At 34.7% G+C, this 19,580-nt stretch overlaps 4 protein-coding genes and 1 long non-coding RNA gene across 11 annotated transcripts in view; all 5 read left to right on the top strand.

Annotated features, from left to right (window-relative positions):
• The first annotated feature begins 21 nt into the window (after positions 1 to 21).
• LOC143900105 (synaptic vesicle 2-related protein) lies at positions 22 to 3,528 on the top strand. 2 transcript variants are annotated; one of them, XM_077411087.1, is made up of 8 exons: positions 22 to 151; positions 532 to 813; positions 1,283 to 1,467; positions 1,551 to 1,747; positions 1,834 to 1,897; positions 1,987 to 2,112; positions 2,204 to 2,412; positions 2,552 to 3,528. In XM_077411087.1, the coding sequence occupies exons 1-8, from the start codon at positions 115 to 117 to the stop codon at positions 3,159 to 3,161; spliced, it is 1,710 nt and encodes a 569-aa protein (XP_077267213.1). In that variant the 5' UTR covers positions 22 to 114; the 3' UTR covers positions 3,162 to 3,528. The 2 variants fall into 2 exon arrangements, with proteins under 2 accessions (XP_077267213.1, XP_077267212.1); XM_077411086.1 differs by having other exon boundaries at positions 149 to 166.
• A 591-nt stretch (positions 3,529 to 4,119) lies between these two features.
• Viaf (viral IAP-associated factor) lies at positions 4,120 to 5,688 on the top strand. The gene is made up of 5 exons (XM_077411088.1): positions 4,120 to 4,309; positions 4,556 to 4,697; positions 4,780 to 5,008; positions 5,076 to 5,284; positions 5,367 to 5,688. The coding sequence occupies exons 1-5, from the start codon at positions 4,307 to 4,309 to the stop codon at positions 5,498 to 5,500; spliced, it is 717 nt and encodes a 238-aa protein (XP_077267214.1). The 5' UTR covers positions 4,120 to 4,306; the 3' UTR covers positions 5,501 to 5,688.
• A 1,189-nt stretch (positions 5,689 to 6,877) lies between these two features.
• Positions 6,878 to 12,959, top strand: LOC143900344 (uncharacterized). 4 transcript variants are annotated; one of them, XM_077411568.1, is made up of 5 exons: positions 6,878 to 7,081; positions 7,335 to 7,640; positions 8,676 to 10,256; positions 10,360 to 10,489; positions 10,613 to 12,959. In XM_077411568.1, exons 3-5 carry the CDS (start codon positions 8,699 to 8,701, stop codon positions 10,758 to 10,760), a joined length of 1,836 nt encoding a protein of 611 aa, XP_077267694.1. In that variant the 5' UTR covers positions 6,878 to 7,081; positions 7,335 to 7,640; positions 8,676 to 8,698; the 3' UTR covers positions 10,761 to 12,959. The 4 variants fall into 4 exon arrangements, with proteins under 4 accessions (XP_077267694.1, XP_077267695.1, XP_077267692.1 ...); XM_077411566.1 differs by having other exon boundaries at positions 6,879 to 7,081; positions 8,693 to 10,256; XM_077411569.1 differs by lacking the exon at positions 7,335 to 7,640 and having other exon boundaries at positions 8,693 to 10,256.
• A 473-nt stretch (positions 12,960 to 13,432) lies between these two features.
• LOC143900055 (uncharacterized) lies at positions 13,433 to 15,079 on the top strand. Its single transcript, XR_013257711.1, has 3 exons — positions 13,433 to 13,925; positions 14,553 to 14,600; positions 14,959 to 15,079. It is a non-coding gene; the product is annotated as an uncharacterized LOC143900055 (long non-coding RNA).
• A 2,661-nt stretch (positions 15,080 to 17,740) lies between these two features.
• The window catches only part of Task6 (TWIK-related acid-sensitive K[+] channel 6), a 91,379-nt gene continuing 89,539 nt past the window's right edge, over positions 17,741 to 19,580 (top strand). For all 3 annotated transcript variants that reach the window (XM_077411148.1, XM_077411149.1, XM_077411147.1), the window contains exon 1: positions 17,741 to 18,458. The gene's annotated coding sequence lies outside the window, so the exon portion shown is untranslated. The remainder of the gene's footprint in view (positions 18,459 to 19,580) is intronic.

Below are 19,580 nucleotides of genomic sequence, written 5' to 3'. Positions count from 1 at the left end.
CACTTAAAATGAAACAGAGGCGTTGGAGAGAAAGAGAGAGAGAGAGAGAGAGAGAGAGAGAGAGAAGAAAAGTACAAAAGTGCAGCTACAAGGAACAAATTTAATATTTAATATATGGGACGCACGGGGGGAAGGAGCTGTGCTCGATTAGGTTTGTTTTTCATAAGTATGTGAACAACTGTTGGGATTTGAGATCTGTCGAAATTCGGGATATTGAATGAGAAAACTCCGTTTGCTTCTTCTGAGAGCTTAGAAATTTCGCGTCTTATGATGTTATATATATATATATATTTTTTTTACTTCTGTTTAGCTTAATTCTTTTACCATTGCAATGCAAATTTGTTATTGTTAATAAAAAATAAATTATGCGATCGGATAGAAATTAGATCAAACCGTGCGTTCTTGATCACTGAAGCAGAAAGTATTCATTTATGCATGCGACGGAAGGGTTAACTTGCAAAACGTGTTGACGCTTTGGTGCGTGTTGCACGCGAGATTTGGCAGATTTCGTTAATGAACATTTCTCGTCAGAGCGGATCCCGTTTCGCTCGTTTTCGCCAGGTGACCAGAAAGTCGAGGGAGGATACCTACAATTAGGAACGTATCTATATGCTGCGATCACGCTGAAAAGCATTGCCATGTCGGACCCGGATAAGAAATCTAACGAACCGTATCGCCAATTAGAGGAATCACATGGCGCCGAGCTAAACGTTGGTGCTCAAAGTAGTCAAAGTACGTCGAGCTGCCACACGAGCTTGGAGAACGGCACCGAACGGTCGATGGAACTTTCCTCTGTTGTGGTTATACCCGATGGTACGTTACGTTGAATTATAATATCTCCCGTAATCATATAAGTGCAGTATTTAATTATTTACCGTGTCTTAATTGTACAGAAGGGTTTACTTAACTTTAACACGAAAGAAGGACCGTACGCTGTAAATATTTAATACCGCATGATAACATAACACTGGGGAAGGCTGGTTTTTACTAATGGCTACATTAAGTTGTGGTAACACGGAACACTGCAAAATATCCTTATATCCTTAACAACAGTACAATGCACATTAGACACGCATGTGTGCAAGAAATTAGGTGTGTATATTTTCCATGAACTTACTGTGGTAATAATATATATATATGTTATTTCTGATATCTGAAAAAAGGCAATATGTTTTTACGTGTACATACATGTCGTATGAATCATAAATATCATGTAAAATAATGCAGTATATAATAGCATGATCTAAAAATTATTTAATTAAGTTAAATTAAATCTTGACAGATACCTTTACCGTGGTACAAGCTATCAATGCGTTAGGCTTTGGAAAATTCCAAGTAAAATTATCTCTGTTCACGGGTCTTTGTTGGATGGTAGATAGTATGGAGATCACAATATTGAGTATCCTAAGTCCATCCTTACATTGTGACTGGGGCATTTCTAGATATCAGCAAGCACTGACCACAACGGTATTTTTTGGACTTACATAACTGTTCTTGTAAATACACGATGATATCGTTCATATTTATTATTATGGGAATTTAATTTTTAGGTAGTATTTCTTGGTATGATGTTAAGTTCTACTTTCTGGAATAATTTGAGCGACAGATACGGTCGTAAGCAAGCTTTAACTTTGTGCGCGGTGCTACTGGCCTATTACGCATTTCTAAGTTCATTTGCACCAAATTTTCTCTGGATCCTGTTGCTTAGAGGAGTCGTAGGGTTTGCTATTGGTTGTGTACCACAATCGTAAGTATTTGGTAAGTTTCTTAAAGACGAACAACTAGCTTGCTTCGAAATCTGTTTTTACCATTGATGCGTCTCTTTTTCTGCAGAGTGACATTGTATGCAGAATTTCTGCCGGCAAAGCAACGAGCAAGATGCGTTATTCTACTGGATGTAAGTTTATATATAAGTATGCAGCTAATATAGATAATAGTACTTATTAAATGCAAGAAGTATATATATATGTATATTGTGTTTACTAGTGTTTTTGGGCTCTTGGAGCTTGTTTCGAAGTGGCGATTGCATTAATCGTTATGCCCAATTTTGGATGGAGATGGCTTCTTATATTATCATCCATTCCATTATTTATATTTGCTATAATAACACCGGTTTGTAATAAATTTAGATATTTTCAATGTATATTATTTGTTTAGAAATATTTGAGAATAACGTCAAATAACTCCATATATGTATTTGCAGTGGCTGCCAGAATCTACGGTGTTCAATATGACAACTGGAAGAACAGATCGTGCAATTTCGACATTGGAACGTGTAGCTAGAGAAAATAAAAAGCCATTGCCTCTAGGAAGACTAGTTATGGATCGATTTTATCAAGGTCATCATGGTCGATTTAAAGATGTTCTAAGCAAAGAAATGTGCAGAACCTCTGCTTTACTTTGGCTTGTATGGTAAATAACCATATAGCGATATAAAATTAAGATATTAAGTTATTTCAATACTTCTGCAACTGTTTTGTAGCTTTGGCGAATAGAATATATTTGTAATATCTAAATTCTAAATATATGTTATTATATATTTTTTTTACAGGATGAGTACAGCGTTCTGCTATTACGGAGTAGTATTAATGACAACTGAGCTTTTTCATACATCCTCAGAGCAATGTAGCACATGGGGTACGAACAACGATGAGGGTACGTGCCAACTTGACTGTCGATTACGACGTAGCGACTACATCGATCTACTTTGGACAACATTGGCGGAGTTTCCCGGGATATTCTCTACTGTTTTTGCGATCGAGAAAATAGGCAGACGGAAGACAATGGCCTGCCAGTTAGTAATGTTCGCCATAGTGGTTTGCTTTTTAGGCAGGACCTGCTTGTTGAGCAGAACATCGTTGACCATCGCCGTTTTCCTAGCCAGGGGCCTAATCGCCGGTGTGTTTCAAGCTGCATATGTATACACGCCGGAAGTGTATCCCATGCATTTACGAAGCATAGGTGTAAGCGCGTGCAGCGCTATGGCGCGGATCGGTGCTATGATCACTCCATACATAGCGCAAGTATTTCTGCAGTGGTCCATCACGGGAGCCATGATCATTTATGCGACAACCGCTTTGTGTGCTGCAATTGCTACGCTTGCACTTCCCGTGGAGACGAAGAATCAACAATCAAACGATGCATGTCAAGAAAATAGATAAACATCTTTGCAACAAAGTATTTTAGCACACTGACCAAAATTTACTATTCTGTTGCATTATTTAGGATACTTTTATTCTTATTGCATTATGATATGTAATAACATATATACGCAATCAGTTCTTGATTAATTGAGAACTCATCTTGTGTATTCGTATATGACCATATATGTGAAAAAATAAGCAGCTATATATTAATACTTTCAATTTATTATTTAATCAAATGGACATATCTATATTATAAGTTATATATATCAGTTATATATCTATTTATTATAGTGTTAACAAAGACAATTTTTTATATTTGCACAAGGGTTTATCATCAGAATGTTAATTGTAGGTAATTTAATATACAAAGACTGACACATATGCGACTTTCAAGAAAAGTGCCAATACAAATATTAATCATGAATGTTTTATGCTCCCAATTTTATATATGTACTTTTGAATCTGTTTTTGAAGATAAAAGACTTTGAAGTGCATAAACTCATCATTTTATCCACATCTTATGCTCATATTTGCTTTAAATTGAATTTATATACAATTATACATTATAATTATCCGAACAAAACACGTTATTTATTATAGATACTCCAATAAGACAATCTTTTGCGTGTCAAAATTCAATATCAATTTTTACAACCCCATGTATTAAACTAATATAATAAATAAAATTTTGTCATGTTGAAATGGAATTGAAAATATCTTTTCTTTGTTATGCGGTATTTAGCGATGTGCATGAAATAAAATAATATCTAAATGTTACGTTTATGTAATTAAATAATCAAGGTAATTAGTTATTAAAATCCTATAAATGCAGACAAAATGTATCAAGCTATAATTGTATCGATTGTCTTTTGTGTGAGAACCATTGTCATTTTTTTCTGATAGATATTTAACACGTGTTTTCCATAAATTGTGGTATAACAGACAATTTATGCGTAAAAAATAACAATGATAGTCTGACGTGCACGTGTGCACGCCAGACCCAGGCTACGTTTCGCATAGTTGAGAACGGATCAGCTGTCGCTATCAGTCTCCCAAGTTACAATAATTGTGTATATTCGAAGGGATTTTCGTATAAAGAGTACAAAGCAAGATCAATTTCAAATAAATAAAATAGAAGTATCTAATATCGGCCTTTCAAAATGGTGAGTATTAATAAAAATCAGAGTATTTTGGAGGTTAAGAAATTAGACGGAGGTTAACGTCACGCGTGTATGACCTTATATGGTAACGTGACTGTAAGCAGAAAAATGCTTTATATATATATATATATGCCTGTAGATTTTAAAATTTTCTAATAAATTATTATTGTATAATTTAAAGAAGAAGATTCAGTTGCTTCTGCGTTTTTTATTATCCCAGCAGCCTCAAATGGATTTCTCTAATTTCAGCAAGATCCAAATGAAGATACTGAATGGAACGACATTCTTAGGAGAAAAGGCATCATACCTGAGAGGAAAAAGGAACAGGAAGTTACTGAGGATCAGATAGTAAATCTCTTGGAGAGTACGATAGATGAGAAAACAGGACGCAGTAATTATATTTCTCCAATTAAATAATTTTTGAATTTCTATCAATGCATTATCGTGCACTGCTCACGATTTGGTTTTCGCAGCTCCTAATAATTTAGAAGAGAAGACCTTGGACGAGTTAGATGAGCTGGAGGACGAAGAGGATGAACGAGTACTGGAGGAATATCGACGAAAAAGGATAGCAGAGATGAAAGAGCTAGCGAACAAATCTAAATATAGAGAGGTGCAAGAGATATCTGCGGAAGATTACGTTAAAGAAGTTAACGATGCTGGAGAGGACGTTTGGGTTATTTTACATCTTTACAAGTCTGGGTACGATGAAACAAAGCAGAATAAATCTTAACAGTGTAGCAACGAAACCAACGGTATATGCTTTCAGCATTCCACTCTGCGCTCTGATCAATCAGCACCTTGCCAATCTAGCAAGAAAGTTTCCTGCCACTAAGTTTTTGAAAAGCATCTCCACCACTTGCGTCCCCAACTGGCCAGACAGCAATCTTCCTACAATATTTATTTATCATGACGGAAATATGGCGAAGCAAATTATTGGACCGCTCGAGTTTCGTGGCATGAAACTGTCTGAAGCAGGTGATACGCGTGATTGCAAATTATCGCAAAGTTGCAAGGAAATATGCGAGAAAATGATTGCGCTGTTTACTTTGTTATATAGAATTGGAATGGATGTTGGGACAAGCAGAAGCAATACCAACGAAGATCAAGGAGGATCCTCGACCCAAGATCAACGATGTCTTATTTTCAAGTTTGAAAATTGAAAGCAATCTCGACGACGGTAACGACTGGTAATTTTACCTACATGAGGTTATCAGGAGATTGGCATATATAAATGCATAATAAGTACTATGTAATAAGATATTAATACTGTTTCACATTTTATTTATTTTATTATGTCATATACGAACTCATCACTTGTAAAAAAGTACTATTTTCAACTGCTACTATTCATTTTAATAAAATATTTTATTACAATGTTATTTCACTCTATATTTATGCCGTTTTTCCTATAGACTGTTTATAAAGAATCTATTTATTCAGTAATATACACATTTATAAATATAAATTATGTTACTCAAAATTTAAATAATAAACGATTATCAACTAGAACCAGCAAGCTCTTTAAAATGTTTGAAACTGTGTAAAATTTTAGTTGCATATACTGTATAACACGTTTATTTTTAATATTATATACATATAAAAAAATGTACTCTGTGTGCAAAAGAACAATATTATGTATGTAAAGATTATTTTTGTTTTTATGGCAAAGTTTGAATTTTGGTTGAAATTATATGTAATTAATCTCTGCATTTTAAAACTGACTAATTAATGTTCAGCGATTGATGATTTTTTAAATTAAATTTTCTCTGTTTTGCGTACACATTATAAATAATTAGAAATAGAATTTTAATTTGGTCCCCATGGATTCGGTTAGCATGCATTTCCTCTCAAATTAGAGAGGACTTTTAAAGAAAATGAGTAAAAAAAATTAGTTTAAAAATGCTCACACACACACACACACACACAAAAGTTATGTTAATTTTATGTCGGAACGTTATCGAAGGAAGCAATGAATATCTTTAAAGCCTATTTTTTGCCCATTTCTATCAATGCAGATTAACTTTAATCTTGGTTTTCACTTACTTTTATTATTTTCTAATATATCCATTTCTATTCTTAGAACTAGAAAAAGATAAAAAGTAAGTTGAATCGAGATCAAAGTTAATCCACATTAGTAAAAATGGACATAATTAGGGCTAATTTTTAGAGAGAGAGAAGTAGAAAAAGATAAAAAATAAATTAAATCGAGATTAAAGTTAATCTTTACTGATACATGGATATTAGACGATCTATAGATTTCAGGATAGAGTTCTGTTTACAATTAATTTGGTACTGTCCATTTCTTCGATGCAGATTAACTTTACAATCTCGGTTAATTTACTTTTCTAGTTAGAATTAGAAAAAGACAAAAAGTGAGTCAAACAGAGGTCAAAGATAATCTGTATTGATGGAAATAGACGTAAGCCGTGCATTTCGTACGTGTGCATTTTAATGTGTATATGTACGTCGTATATAAGCGCGCGTTCCGATTCTTCACATGTTTTTTTTCTATCGCGAGACTCATGCTCATGGAGCTAGCGGAAAATCTATCCTGAATTCTGATCGCGGTAGGTGAAGTGCGGTGAAGGCAAGAGAGGTTTTGCCTCGGATCTCGGACATGGGCAACACCTCGGACGGTAATGAACGACGATCGTCGCATCGTCACCAAGATCTCAGGATTCCTAGATCCCGATATCCCATCGCGACGTGTTTTTCCACGCGCATAGAGGTTCATTAATTCGTGCCTCGAAACCTAGTGGAAACGTAGGAAACGTACGTAGTACGTACTACTACGTACGATATTTATACATATATTTATATATCGTATCGCGGCGCATCGAGTGTCCGTCGTAGCCGGCGTGAATGGGCGCATGAATACACCGGCGAATGTTTTAGAAAAAAAAAAAAAGGGCGACGCTGCCAGGGTACCGAGCGACTCTGTTTACATTCGCGGCGCCCATAGGATATCTTTTTCTACGCGATTATCGCTCCCTCAAGGACTTCTCAGATTTCTCTTTTTGTTTAGTGGCTGAGAGAAAGAGAGAGATAGAGATAGAAAGCGGGCTCTTGCGCGTCGCGCCGCCGCGAGCCGCGAGCCGCGAGGCGTCAGTCGCGCGCGGACGAAAGACGGGCTTGTTTGTTCTCGTTTGACCCGTGGCTAATTGCGACACCCGGACGAATTTTCATCACTGACGAGTCACCCCGCGGGCGAGATCGGATGGGATAAGGCCTGTGACGTATTGCGAGCCCTGATGCTCGCTTTCCTCCCTTTGGCGGGACCAACGACGCAAGAAGGCGGTTTTTGATCGACGATTTCGCGGTTTCTCAGAAGGTAACGCGGGATGCACACGGATACTATTCCTTAACTCTGATTCAATCGGTGCTCATTGTTCAATCTGCAAGTCTGCAAGTTGTTTTTCACGTGTCGACTGGTGTCGACCGAGATTGGCGAGATTTTAAGAGACACAGTGATGACTGTGATGAGCAACGCTTTTTGCCCTTTGTCGGTTTTAGATCGTCGCGTTGTTGACGTTGGATTAAATAAACATGCGATATGCTCGTATGAACATTTTACAGTTGTAATACGATTTTGAGTAAGCTAGGCGTGTTTTTTTAACGATTGTATTTAGCAGTTCTCCGAAATGTTGATTGTGAAGCATTTTAGTGCCGTAATTTTTTCGACGATGCGGCAAACGTTAGATCTCTTCTCTGTCGTGGATACCTCGAATTTTAAACAGAGATTTGTCCATAAAAATTGAACAAAGTCTGATTTCTTTGCGATTGATTCTTTGCGTTTCTTATAATTGAAGAATGAGAACGTGATCAACATCTGTTTTAACTCGTGTATTTTTTTTGCATGAGATCTTATATAGCTATATGGCTAATTTAAACGTCAAGATGATAAAATATCACAATTCATAAAATTTGAAATGTTGAATTTGTTAAATACAATTTGCGAATTTTGCAGATATTTTTCAATAATTATATACATATATGGTTTTTTAAATCATCTGTATATGAACTGCTATTATTAATAAGTGAATGGTTGACGCAATAACGTTAAATAAACATGCATTACGTTTGATTATTATGTGGACCTTTATTATGACTTTAAATAAGCTAGGCTTTGTTATATATTTAGTTTAATACAATCAGGAAATTGTATTCAGCTAAATACATAGAAAAGTTCTTTGAAATGTTTATCATAAAATATTTTATTTCATACAGTTAATCAGGGACAAATAATTCAGCATATTATTTTATCTTCTTTCTCTCTCTCTCTCTCTCTCTATATATATATATATATATATATATATAGCCAAACATATTAAACATTTTTATCAATTATATTGTTTACTGGCTAAAGGTTCGTACACATTGCAGCAGAGTATGCGGGCACAGAACTGTGATGATATCAGGGAAAGGATGAGGAATAATGTATATTCATCTTCTATGAAGTCCTTCAAAACTGTTTCTGTAGAAGATACAAATATTTCTAAGGAGGAAACTATTGCGAGTCAAGCTGCGTTGCACAATGTGCAGCTTATACGGAATTTGCCTAATATTTTAAGAAGCGGTAATACAAAAACGCCCAAAAACCGGAAACTATTGGACAAGATCGACACCTCCTTCATATTCGGTACGGAAGACGGAAATACCTCTTTGGAATTAAATACGACGTCATCTAGTATTGATTTAGATATGGAAGCCAATTATAACAAAACCACTTCACCAAAATCGCACCGTCAAAGGAAGCAAGTGCACAATCCGTTGAACATACAAGATATTTCCGATTGCAACAATAATAAAAGTAAAAATATACTGCCAAAAATTGATCAGTTCAATGAATTACGTTTGTTAGCAAATCGCGAAGAGAACGTACCAGCAGCGAAGAGAATGAAGTATAATGACAAACAGAAAAAACTTTCGTCTAATAAAAAGACGAAAAAAGTAACAGCTCGCAAATCTGGCAGCAAAACGCGAGTGACGTGTAAAAAGCCGGACGCTTTAGCCACTATTCCAGATGTAAAAATTATGAACACCATAGTGCAAAATACTAATAATTTTTTCGAGAATGATTTACTTACACAGCCAGTCTGCAACCCTAATTTTCCAAATATAAATGTAAACGATTTACGTGACATTGCAACAAAATCGGTCGAGCCATTTAATGTTTTCTATCGCAACAACGAGGTTTACAATTTCGAGAAAAAACATGATGTGAATCTTAATGATATTTCTTACAAACCAACGGAGTTTAACGCAGTGCAACCTAAAGTCATCCAAAGAGATATTACGAGTTACGAGTTTCCAATGATAGAGAATAAATTGCAACAAGAGTCGAAAGACAAGAACATTGACTCTTTTTTATACGAACCTAAAGTATTGTATTCTTGTTCTTGTGCAAATTGTATGTCACGTGACAAAGATATTATATTTTACGAAGATCCAGTTTCAACCTCTACGAGCACTGACGGCACACAAGAACCTTTCATGTGTGATTTGTATACAAATATGTATGACTTTTATTTTAATGATTACTCTCATATATTTGATGATAATTTAATGGGCTTTGAAGAGACAAATCTTTACTGTGGTGAATTTGGCGAGAACAATATTATGAAGGAAAATGCATACACCGTCACTAAGAGTACAACAGAACTAATTGAAAGCGGTGCAAACATGTCGTCTGTTGACCAAAATAAATTACAAAATCTACAACCTTGCCATATTGATAGAATACAAGATTGTGTAGGATCGTGTCCTACAGAACTTGTTACGTATCCCAATGGAACAACAAGAATGGACAACGTAAAAACAGTTTTGGACGATATGGATATCTCCAATTTAAATTCGAAAAACTTTTCGATGAACGAAAGCGAAATAATTTCTCAAGATGAACTGATTCCAACCAACTTTAAATGGCAGACATCGGAAAATAAAAAAGGTAAATAAAAGATAGAGAAATAAAATAATTACAATAAATTGTTTCGAGTTTTTCTATCAATTGCTTACTTAATAAATATATATAAATATTATTTTTACTTTAGATTTATGTATTTATCGGTGTTCTGAATGTGGGAAATTATTTAATAAAAAGCCTCAGTTATGGAAACATTTTACTCGCTGTGACTTTTACAAAGAGAATTTTAAATGCCATATCTGCAGTAAAACATATAGGTAAGAGTATAAAGATGAATATTGAATGTTTCCTGCTTGCTGTTTAGTTATATAAATACATCATATAGTTATAAATATATAGAATGTGTTTTATGTGCATACATTTTATTAATACATTTACAGGCACAAGTCGTCATTAGCTCAGCATTTACGGATAACGCATAACGTCTTATATGGTCTTCACGACAAGTTCTATACTTGTAACAAGTGTTCAAAATCATACGTCAGATTTCGCGCTTTTCAAAGGCATCTGCTTCTTCATGACGATTAGTAAGTCTAATTAAACGTCACTGATAACTGATTTCTAATGTTACGTCCTTGAACTGAGATTGCTATTATTGTTATTAAGAAATTGCGGAAATCGTACTTGACACGAACATTATAGAAGTGCACATAGCGGTACAATCTCTGTTAACTGTTTGTTCGATATATATTTAACTCGACAGATGATTTCAGATTTTACGGATAATTTTACTTTTTGATAAGCTGATACTTCATTTTTTATATTTTTTGTTATTATTTTTGTTATCAGTTATTTAGAAATGTTCCTCTCTGTGTAAATTTTCTTATTAGTGTTTTCTACTAGACCTTTTTTTTAGTTTACAGTGTATTGCAGCAGGTCTTATTACTACTGTATTTCTATGCATCACAGATTCTTCATTTTAAGCTTTAAATATGTAAATAATAACAGATCTCGATTACATAAATAATTCTACATGGGTTTTATTTTAATAAAGTATTGATTTAAAAAGATAAAAGAAAATATTTAATATTAAAAAGTAAAGAGAAAGTATAGATAAAAAATTAAATTTTTATAATTCAGAAACTCTAAATTTTTCAAGGAAAATATTGAAGGAGTGGAAGTACAGTAGTAATAAACATTAATCAAACAAATTGAGGGCTTTTATTTATATATTTTTATGCAAAAGATTCTAAAGTATATAAGTTGGGTATAACATATTTTACTAATATTTGACTGATATTTGACTGACATTTGACTAATATTTGATTAATATTTTGTTCCTTTTTATGCGTTCTTTTTACTTTAATTTACTGAAATGTATCGTCAAAGTTTTTCTCGTTGTAACTACATTTTTTTGTCCTGAAGATGAGAATAAGTTATAAACTTGGAGTATTTGACAATTCATTTCGGGGACATTATATATGTTTAGTAACTAATTTCATTTAGCATATATAAAGAAGTAAATATTTTATATTTTTTATATTATAACGATGCATATCAAAATTTGATATTTGTGTATGTATCCATTTAATACTAGTATATTATTACGCCGAACGTATGTTTATTTAGCTAATAAATAAATATTACTATAAGTTTATATCCTTGAAGAGCTAAAACATTTGCCTAATAATTGTAAAACCAAATTATTAGTGGTTTCTTTACTTGTTCTATACGACTGAAATTAACAATTAAAACTGTTATCATCAAGTAAAAATAAAATAAAATGTGGCATTACTCTTAGGGTGCGTCCCACTTAACGCTCGTAACGCTCGTGGAATCATTTCATCCTTGTTGTTTGTCAAATGTTAAACAAGGACGAAATGATGCTCGCGAGCGTTGTGAGCGTTAAGTGGAACGGCACCTTTAATATGTAATCTTTCCCATAAAGATACGAAAAACATAATTCCATGAAGATATGAAGGTATATTTGGTTATTTATTTTAGGATATTTTAGGAGATGTGTATCGTTTAAGGCATAAAAAGCAAACATATATTACATGTACTACATGTATATTACATGTAGGAATCTTTCATGTAATCGTTTTTGACATTATACCATATCATTCTAAACTATTGTAGTAAATATATTGAATGTATTACATGCGTGAAACACGATTATCCTACAATTGAATGTGTGACAGATCTGAAAAATGGATGCCTCTTTTAAGAAAATGATAGAAAATCATACATTATTGCAGGACGAATTATTAATTACTAAATTTTAAACGACATTGCTGAATCATGTATTTATAACATTAACACATGTCTTGCAAAATGCTCACGTTATTAATGAGTTTACTAATGTAACTTAATTCGTACAAAAAATAGTATTTAAATTTAAAATATCATTTTATTCGTAAAATTCAAATAGTAATTAAGCCTTGCAGGGGGGGAGGGGGTTCCAGAAGATACAATATAAAGTTCAAATAAAATCTTGAATTTTCTTTTATCGCCTAAAATTAATCGCATTCGTTGCTTCAGTTTCTTGCGTAGAATTTGAAAAATTATTCGTATAGTTTCAATATTAAAATGTTCATGTTTAAAAACGTTGCGATAAAATATCTTAACAACTAGTAGGATATATTTGTGTTAATGCAATGTTGTATATTCACAAAAGACTTTGTTCCCAAAAGTAATTTTCAATAGCAGAATTCGTAGTTTTGCATTTTTTTCTTATTAGTAGGAAGAATATATACAATATCTACAAGAACATTAAAGTTGTGGTAAGTGCATGCATCATATATTTTTTATTTTAAAATTTAAACAATATAATTGCGATTAATTTGAAATTAAAAGTTTTATCCTCTATTTATTATTAATTTAATATATATAATTAATACTTGAAATTTAATAAATAATTATTGAATTCTAAAATTGTTTATATATATATATATATATTGGAAAGTTAATTTTGTTTCAACGACACGTCAAAACGTTGATCTTTCAATAAAATTAAAATGCACAGAATATCAAATTATTACTATTATTAAATATTTGTGCTTGACAAAATAATTGCTTCATAATCTTATTGTAATCAATTTGAATACGCCGCGTTTAATATTCTCAGCAATGAAATGAAACCGACATCGTGACGTCATTGTGACGTCACGGCCGTCACGTAACTCAGAAGCGCTAGCGCGGGCGACATGGCGTCACCTCGTCTCCCCTACGAGTGTCTTTCCTGACGTTATTTCGTGAAAAGAAGGTAGGTTCAACTTTGTATTTCGAAAAAATTTATCTTTCGAACGAAACAGTCTTGAAAGTACATACGATTAATCGATAAGGGAATAAGGGGACTTCCGAGATGTTCGTAATAATTCAGGATTCAGTGAGTCTTGCGAAAGAGTACGAGCAGAGCTCCTCCGTTTCAGCTCTCCGCCAGCTTTCTACGGCTAAAAATCGTGAGATAGTAACATTCGATAAATCATGTAATCGATTTATTTTGAATAGCAAACACGTGTGTGTGTGTGTGTGTGTGTGTGCTACGTATAAAGTTAAATGAATAAAATCTACCTTTCTCTGTAACAAATTTATCTTTTAACGTTTGTTATAAATTTATTATAGGTATTCCGAGTTCATCTCGCTGCGGAGGAAGGAGAGTCAACGCGTATAAAAGATGTACGCAACCGTATCGCGCGCGTCGGTTTATTTCGATTCAGTCAAGCTTACGGTGGGACGCTCTGCTCTCTCAAGGTGTGTGTGTACCGCAAATGCGTGTTCAAAGTTACAGAGAAGTCGGCCGCGCCGCACATAACGTTACGCATTCTCGTCGAGTGAGCCATAATAATACTCCGGGTACCGACAATAAGCATGCTGAAATAAACGAAACAATTTCTTCACCAAAACGACATAGTACGATTTAATTATAACAAAATTCTACTCATTATATTTCACGCGTTTTAAATATGATTAGTTTATATAAATGTCCTAATATATAATTTTATACACACATGACGCATATACATATACATATTTGAAAAATATATATCTATATACGATATACGGCGCTGTACATCGTCTTATTAAACTAATATAATAAATTTAGAGCGCATTAATTACCGCGTTTGGCTCTTGTTGCCAAATTTATCTAGATTTGATTTTTTATTTATTAATTAAATTATTGTGTCAATTAATTAATTTAAAGTATGTGAGCAACAATATATATATATATATATATATATATATATAATAAATTTTTTATAAAAATAAGATAAAATTATTCAAAATTAATCTTTTTGACAAAAGTTATATTAGGTTTCTCGCGTATATTAGCGTAAAAAAAATGAGAAATAGTAAAATGTGACTTGTGAAATTATGCAGGTGCAGCACCGGAGGATTCGGTTTGAGCCAAGCAGAATCAGCTTGAAGGTAGAGTCTACATTTATTTTAATACTTTATACAATCGAAAAATTTAATAATAATTTTAAATATATATTTTTTAACATTATTGAGTAATTATATAAATTTTTAATATTTGATATACCTATGTAAATATATTAAAATCTCTTTCTATTTTTTTTCTACAAAAGTAATCAATATTAATTCAAGATCAATTATTATATTTGTTAATTATTTATATATATTGCTTTTAACTTATTATTTAGTTGTTTCTAGTTTTTTATTGTAATTACTAAACTTTTACATATAAAAAATATATTTTGCTTACTTTAGGAAAAAACATATGTCTAATTAAAATCTAATTGGGCAACGTTACATTTTTTTTTAGAGATCTAGACGCGAGATGTGGTCGGTTTCAGTGTCGCCGGTATATTGGTGAGTAGAATTTAGGTACAGGTGATGGTTTCTTCTTGCTGAAATCATTATATCTGAAATCAGTGCGATTTATTTACGTATAGATTTTCATATGCAGATATATAAACTTGCATAAGAAACATTGAACGAGATAACAAAATGTTATTTAACTTGAGACATTGGTTTAAATTTCTTTAACAGTGCACAATTTTTGTTAAATAATATTTGCAAAAAAGTTGCGAGATGAGGCGATCTTCGCAAAAATATTGCAAGGGCGGTGTTGTCATATAGGTATTGCGAAGTAAGAATTTTTGCAAAAATCTTACAGAGGCAACGCGAGTATAAATTAAATTTATATTAAAAGTTCCATATTTCTCGTTTCACGACACGTAATTTAATTTATAAACATTTTGCTATAAAATACTATTAAAAAATTTGTGCATTTTATGTCATAAATATTTTTTTTTCTCCAAAAAATTCCTATGTTAAATCGTGAATTTCGCACCGCGAGTGCATTGTATGTCAAGTGGTATAAAGTGGAGTACGATGGACATATAGAACTCTTTAATCAAATTTATGAACTTTGTTTTATAAATATTTGTTTATTTAATTGCTGTTAAAAATAATTAAAGTTGCAACTCCACAATTTTCGTGTCGCGAGTGTATTGTATAGAAACGAAGTGAAGTGCAATCAACGTAGAATGACCACTGCTACTACAACTACTATTAGACCATTTCCGGATGTACTACTTGCAGCGGAAGATGCATCGATGGACGTCGAGAGACATTGCAAAATGATGAGTACCGTATTTCAATTAATTTCACACTTGGTTTTAGTCTGTTCTTTTCTAGTTATATTTTTCCCGCATTTTTATTTTTTTATTACTTTATAAAATCAAATATTAATAGATAGAAAATTGATGCTTTATTTTTTAATTATTTGGATCTAAAATATAAAATAATTTTATTACTCTTTCTTTGCTATTTTTTCTAATAATTAAAATAAAACATTGTATACGCAAAATTTATATATAAATGTAAAGGTATATACATATATATATATATATACAGAATATATATACAGAGTAATTTATATAAACTTTTCGGGAGTCTTAAAAAATATTATACATATAAGCAACTAAAAAGAACAGATTTTACTGCATGCGTGGTACTTGCATTGTTCACAATAATCGCACTGATTTCTGATATCAACAATTCATGCTTTTTTCAAACCGATATTTTTTATGTTGTGGTAATGTTACTTTTTATGTGTATATTTTTAAAAACTATGAAACATATACGTGCGTATGTAACGCACATGTATAATATGCGTTATAATACATATATGTCAGAGAATTAAATATAAGATCATCTATAATCTGCATCTCATTCTTTTTAAACAATTAATTGCGTCAAATGTAAATTATGTTGTTATATCGCCCGGGAAGCGGAAAGGGAAAATTTCCTTTCCGATTGGCTCGTGATTCCGATCACGAGGCCATTCCGCGAATAAAATATCGTTTGTTCGTCGCACTATTTACACGTCGGGTTCTCAGTCGTATAAATCGTATAACGAGGCCCCGTCACGTAGCTCGTCGAATTTACTGACGATCGTGCCGCGACGGGTAAAGGGCGGCCTCGCCTTTTTAACGACGTACGATATCAGTACGGTGGCCCGTTAGTACGTCGCCTCCGATATTGTAACGCAGTATCGACCGTGCGGAACTCATCTCGCCAAGATGCCGTGTTATCTCGGCGGTGTAATCTTCGCGGCCCCGATCGGCATTGTATCTAGAAGCGGCGGGGCGAACTGTTCTCGACAAACTTTAATTAAATGAAATTTTAAGCTGAGTGTTGATACATTTCGTAATCCCTGCCAGTTTACGCGATAAATTTAAATTTCAACGTAGTGAAATCTTAAGTTTAGCAATAGCATGATGTATTGCATTATTTCAGAGAGATATATCTATGTCTTTTTTTTGAAAAAAGAAATGGGAACGCATAAAAAATTTGCAAATTCTATTCCACAGACAGTCTAGTCGAAATTGATATGAATGAATAAGTTGCTTTCGTTGAATATCGATAAGTTATTCTTTTTTTTACGATGTGAAAAAATTAATTATAAATAGGGCAATTAGGCAATTATATGTGACGTAGAGGTCATGTTAAAGATAAAAGCAATTACGAAGTGTATCGATACTTATTTAAACATACAAAATCATGGAAGTATTTTTATAAATATTAAATCGAATCGAAAAGTTGTGTCTATGACAAAAAAAATAACGCTGTTAAACTATTTATTACAATTTAGACGTGTAATTCATGCGATAATTACAAATGAAGAGAAAATCACAAATTTTATAAGTTGCGATAAACAACTTACTGGGAGATACCTTGTCATTCTGAAAAGTAGAAATAATAAAAAAAAAGGTAGTCTCAGGGATGTCGATAGCAATGTTCCCATAAAATATCGATATCACCCGCAGTATTGGCAAGTAAGCATGAATGTGAAGATACGAAAACGGAAAGGGAAAGAAAGGTTATATCTATATTTTCTAATTTATCGTAATATCATTGGGGCTACCCCTATGCCCATATCCCGTATCCGGAGTACGCGTAAGAGACACGCGCGCGCGTCTCTATCCTCGTGGGCCGCGTGTCACCCCGGACCCTCGTTTTCTCTCCCTCGTCGTCGAAAAGGGTGGTCCACGGTGGCGCCGTGTCTGGTCAAAACGGGAACGAAAGCTTGCGCCGGAACCGCGCAGATCCTCTCTCCTCAGTAGTTGCCCAGACGCTGTCACGGGCGTAGCTGGATGCTGGATCGTCTCTCTCTCTCGCGCGCGCGCGTGCCGCAGGGAGGCGCTTCCTTTTCTTCTTCCTCTTCCTCCTAATCGCGTCTCGCGTCGCCCTCGCCATCGGCGACGTCGCCGTTGCTTGTCGTCATCATCGTCATCACCACCGTCGTCGTCGTCGTCCCCGATCGCGGCGTCGTCGCGCACATTGACACGGCCCGATCGTCGCCCCCGTGATCTAGGAGAAGGTGCCGTAGAAAAGGGAGGCCGACGACGAAAGGATTTTTCCTGCCGGCGTGACCGTGGAGGAGGGGGGGAGAGAGAGAGAGAGAGAGACAGGCAGACAGACAGATAGAGATAGACCGAGATAGAGAGAAGGAGGGAGAAAGAAAGAGAGAGAGAGAGAGAGAGAGAGAGAGAGAGAGAGAGAGAGAGAGAGAGAGAGAGAGAGAGAGAGAGAGAGAGAAACGGACAGGTGGACCAAGACAGGAAAGGGGAGAAAGGTAGACGGAAGAAACGAAGGGATATAGAACAAGATAGAGACCGACCGACCGACCGAACGGCCGCGGCGGAGGCAGGTGTTGCTCAAGAAGTGCTCTGTGTATGGTGCAGTGCGGTGCTGTGCTCGAGAGAGAGAATGGCGTGGACGGATTTCGCGTGTATCTCGCCGTGACGTGGGAAGGTAAGAGAGAGCGCCGCCTTACGCATCAATCCCCTCTCCTTCTCTTTCTTCTTTCCTTCCGACGTTTCGTTTCTTTCTCTTTCGTCACGTTGCTGCGAGCTCCGAGACGGTCGCCGGAGACTGTAGTTCGTTCCGTTCAGCTTCTCATTATTTCCAGTCGCGTCCGACCGGCGCGCGATCAATTAACAACTCCAAATCTGCTTCGCGCTCCGCTACCAAATCGGCTGTGATTTTCGCGACGCTCAAAAGGACGATCGTCCATCGGCTCGACCGGCACGTCGCGTCGCGTCGCGTCGCGTCGCGACGCCGCGCCGCGCCGCGCGGTGCGTCCTGTCGCGTGCGCGTCTGACGCGACGCGTGCTGTTACCACTGATGGCTGTAAGCTCCGGCTGTAACAAGCGTCGGCCTCGCTGACAAACCGCCTAGCGATCGCGTATCGCGTTCGCGATAGGTCTGTCTAGGTCTAGGAGTTAATTCTCAAAAGAGCGGGTATTTCTCACAACGTGCCGCGCCACATGACAAAGAAACTATATATTGTCGTACTTTTCACTGAAGATCGCTTCACTTGTAAGCGTTGACTTCAAGATTAACGTGAGGAATTTAGTGAAACGAGAAATTTCGTGCACCTGAATCGTCACATTGACACATTTGAATGTGAAAAAAATACCAATTTCGCGAAAACGTCGCGATTTAAATTCAATTTCCCTCGAATTTCGTTACGGCTGATAACAATGTGATCTTGCGTACGATTAGCGTTAGTTTATCTTTGCTGTAAAAATAAATGTCATTTAATGCTTGTCGAGGAAATTAACGTGTCGAATTAAATTGTTGCATATATACTTGCATGGTGATTATACATTTCTTAGTTTTTCTCATTCGCAAAATGTATATAAGATTACAAAACAACGCAGGATATTCGCTGCAATAGTACAGATAAAATTTTTAAGCTCTTTATATTTATTATTTATCTCTAAAGATCATGTACGTCACACCTTTTGACTTCTAAATGTGACGATAAAAAATGGTCGTAGAGTTCTTGCCTTGATGCATGATCGAAATAAAAGAAGTATAGTGGGTATTTCCGCGAAATATAAATGCCTGACTATACGTCTTCGTGCATTC

Source organism: Temnothorax americanus, unplaced genomic scaffold (genome assembly GCF_048541705.1).
Source record: "Temnothorax americanus isolate GAGA-0224 unplaced genomic scaffold, ASM4854170v1 Scaffold3, whole genome shotgun sequence".
NCBI lineage: Eukaryota > Metazoa > Arthropoda > Insecta > Hymenoptera > Formicidae > Temnothorax > Temnothorax americanus.
This window is presented reverse-complemented; position numbering and strand designations above follow the sequence as displayed.

Bases quoted from the DNA above. Each gene is read 5' to 3' on its own strand.
- LOC143900105 (XM_077411087.1), top strand. From the start codon at position 115: ATGGGACGCACGGGGGGAAGGAGCTGTGCTCGATTAG. The intron at 1,748-1,833 runs GTAAGTATTTGG...CTTTTTCTGCAG, and splicing joins ATTGGTTGTGTACCACAATC to AGTGACATTGTATGCAGAAT. The intron at 2,413-2,551 runs GTAAATAACCAT...TTTTTTTTACAG, and splicing joins GCTTTACTTTGGCTTGTATG to GATGAGTACAGCGTTCTGCT.
- Viaf (XM_077411088.1), top strand. The intron at 4,698-4,779 runs GTAATTATATTT...TGGTTTTCGCAG, and splicing joins AGATGAGAAAACAGGACGCA to CTCCTAATAATTTAGAAGAG. The intron at 5,009-5,075 runs GTACGATGAAAC...ATATGCTTTCAG, and splicing joins TTACATCTTTACAAGTCTGG to CATTCCACTCTGCGCTCTGA.
- LOC143900344 (XM_077411569.1), top strand. From the start codon at position 8,699: ATGCGGGCACAGAACTGTGATGATATCAGGGAAAGGATGAGGAATAAT. The intron at 10,257-10,359 runs GTAAATAAAAGA...TTTTTACTTTAG, and splicing joins GACATCGGAAAATAAAAAAG to ATTTATGTATTTATCGGTGT. The intron at 10,490-10,612 runs GTAAGAGTATAA...ATACATTTACAG, and splicing joins ATCTGCAGTAAAACATATAG to GCACAAGTCGTCATTAGCTC.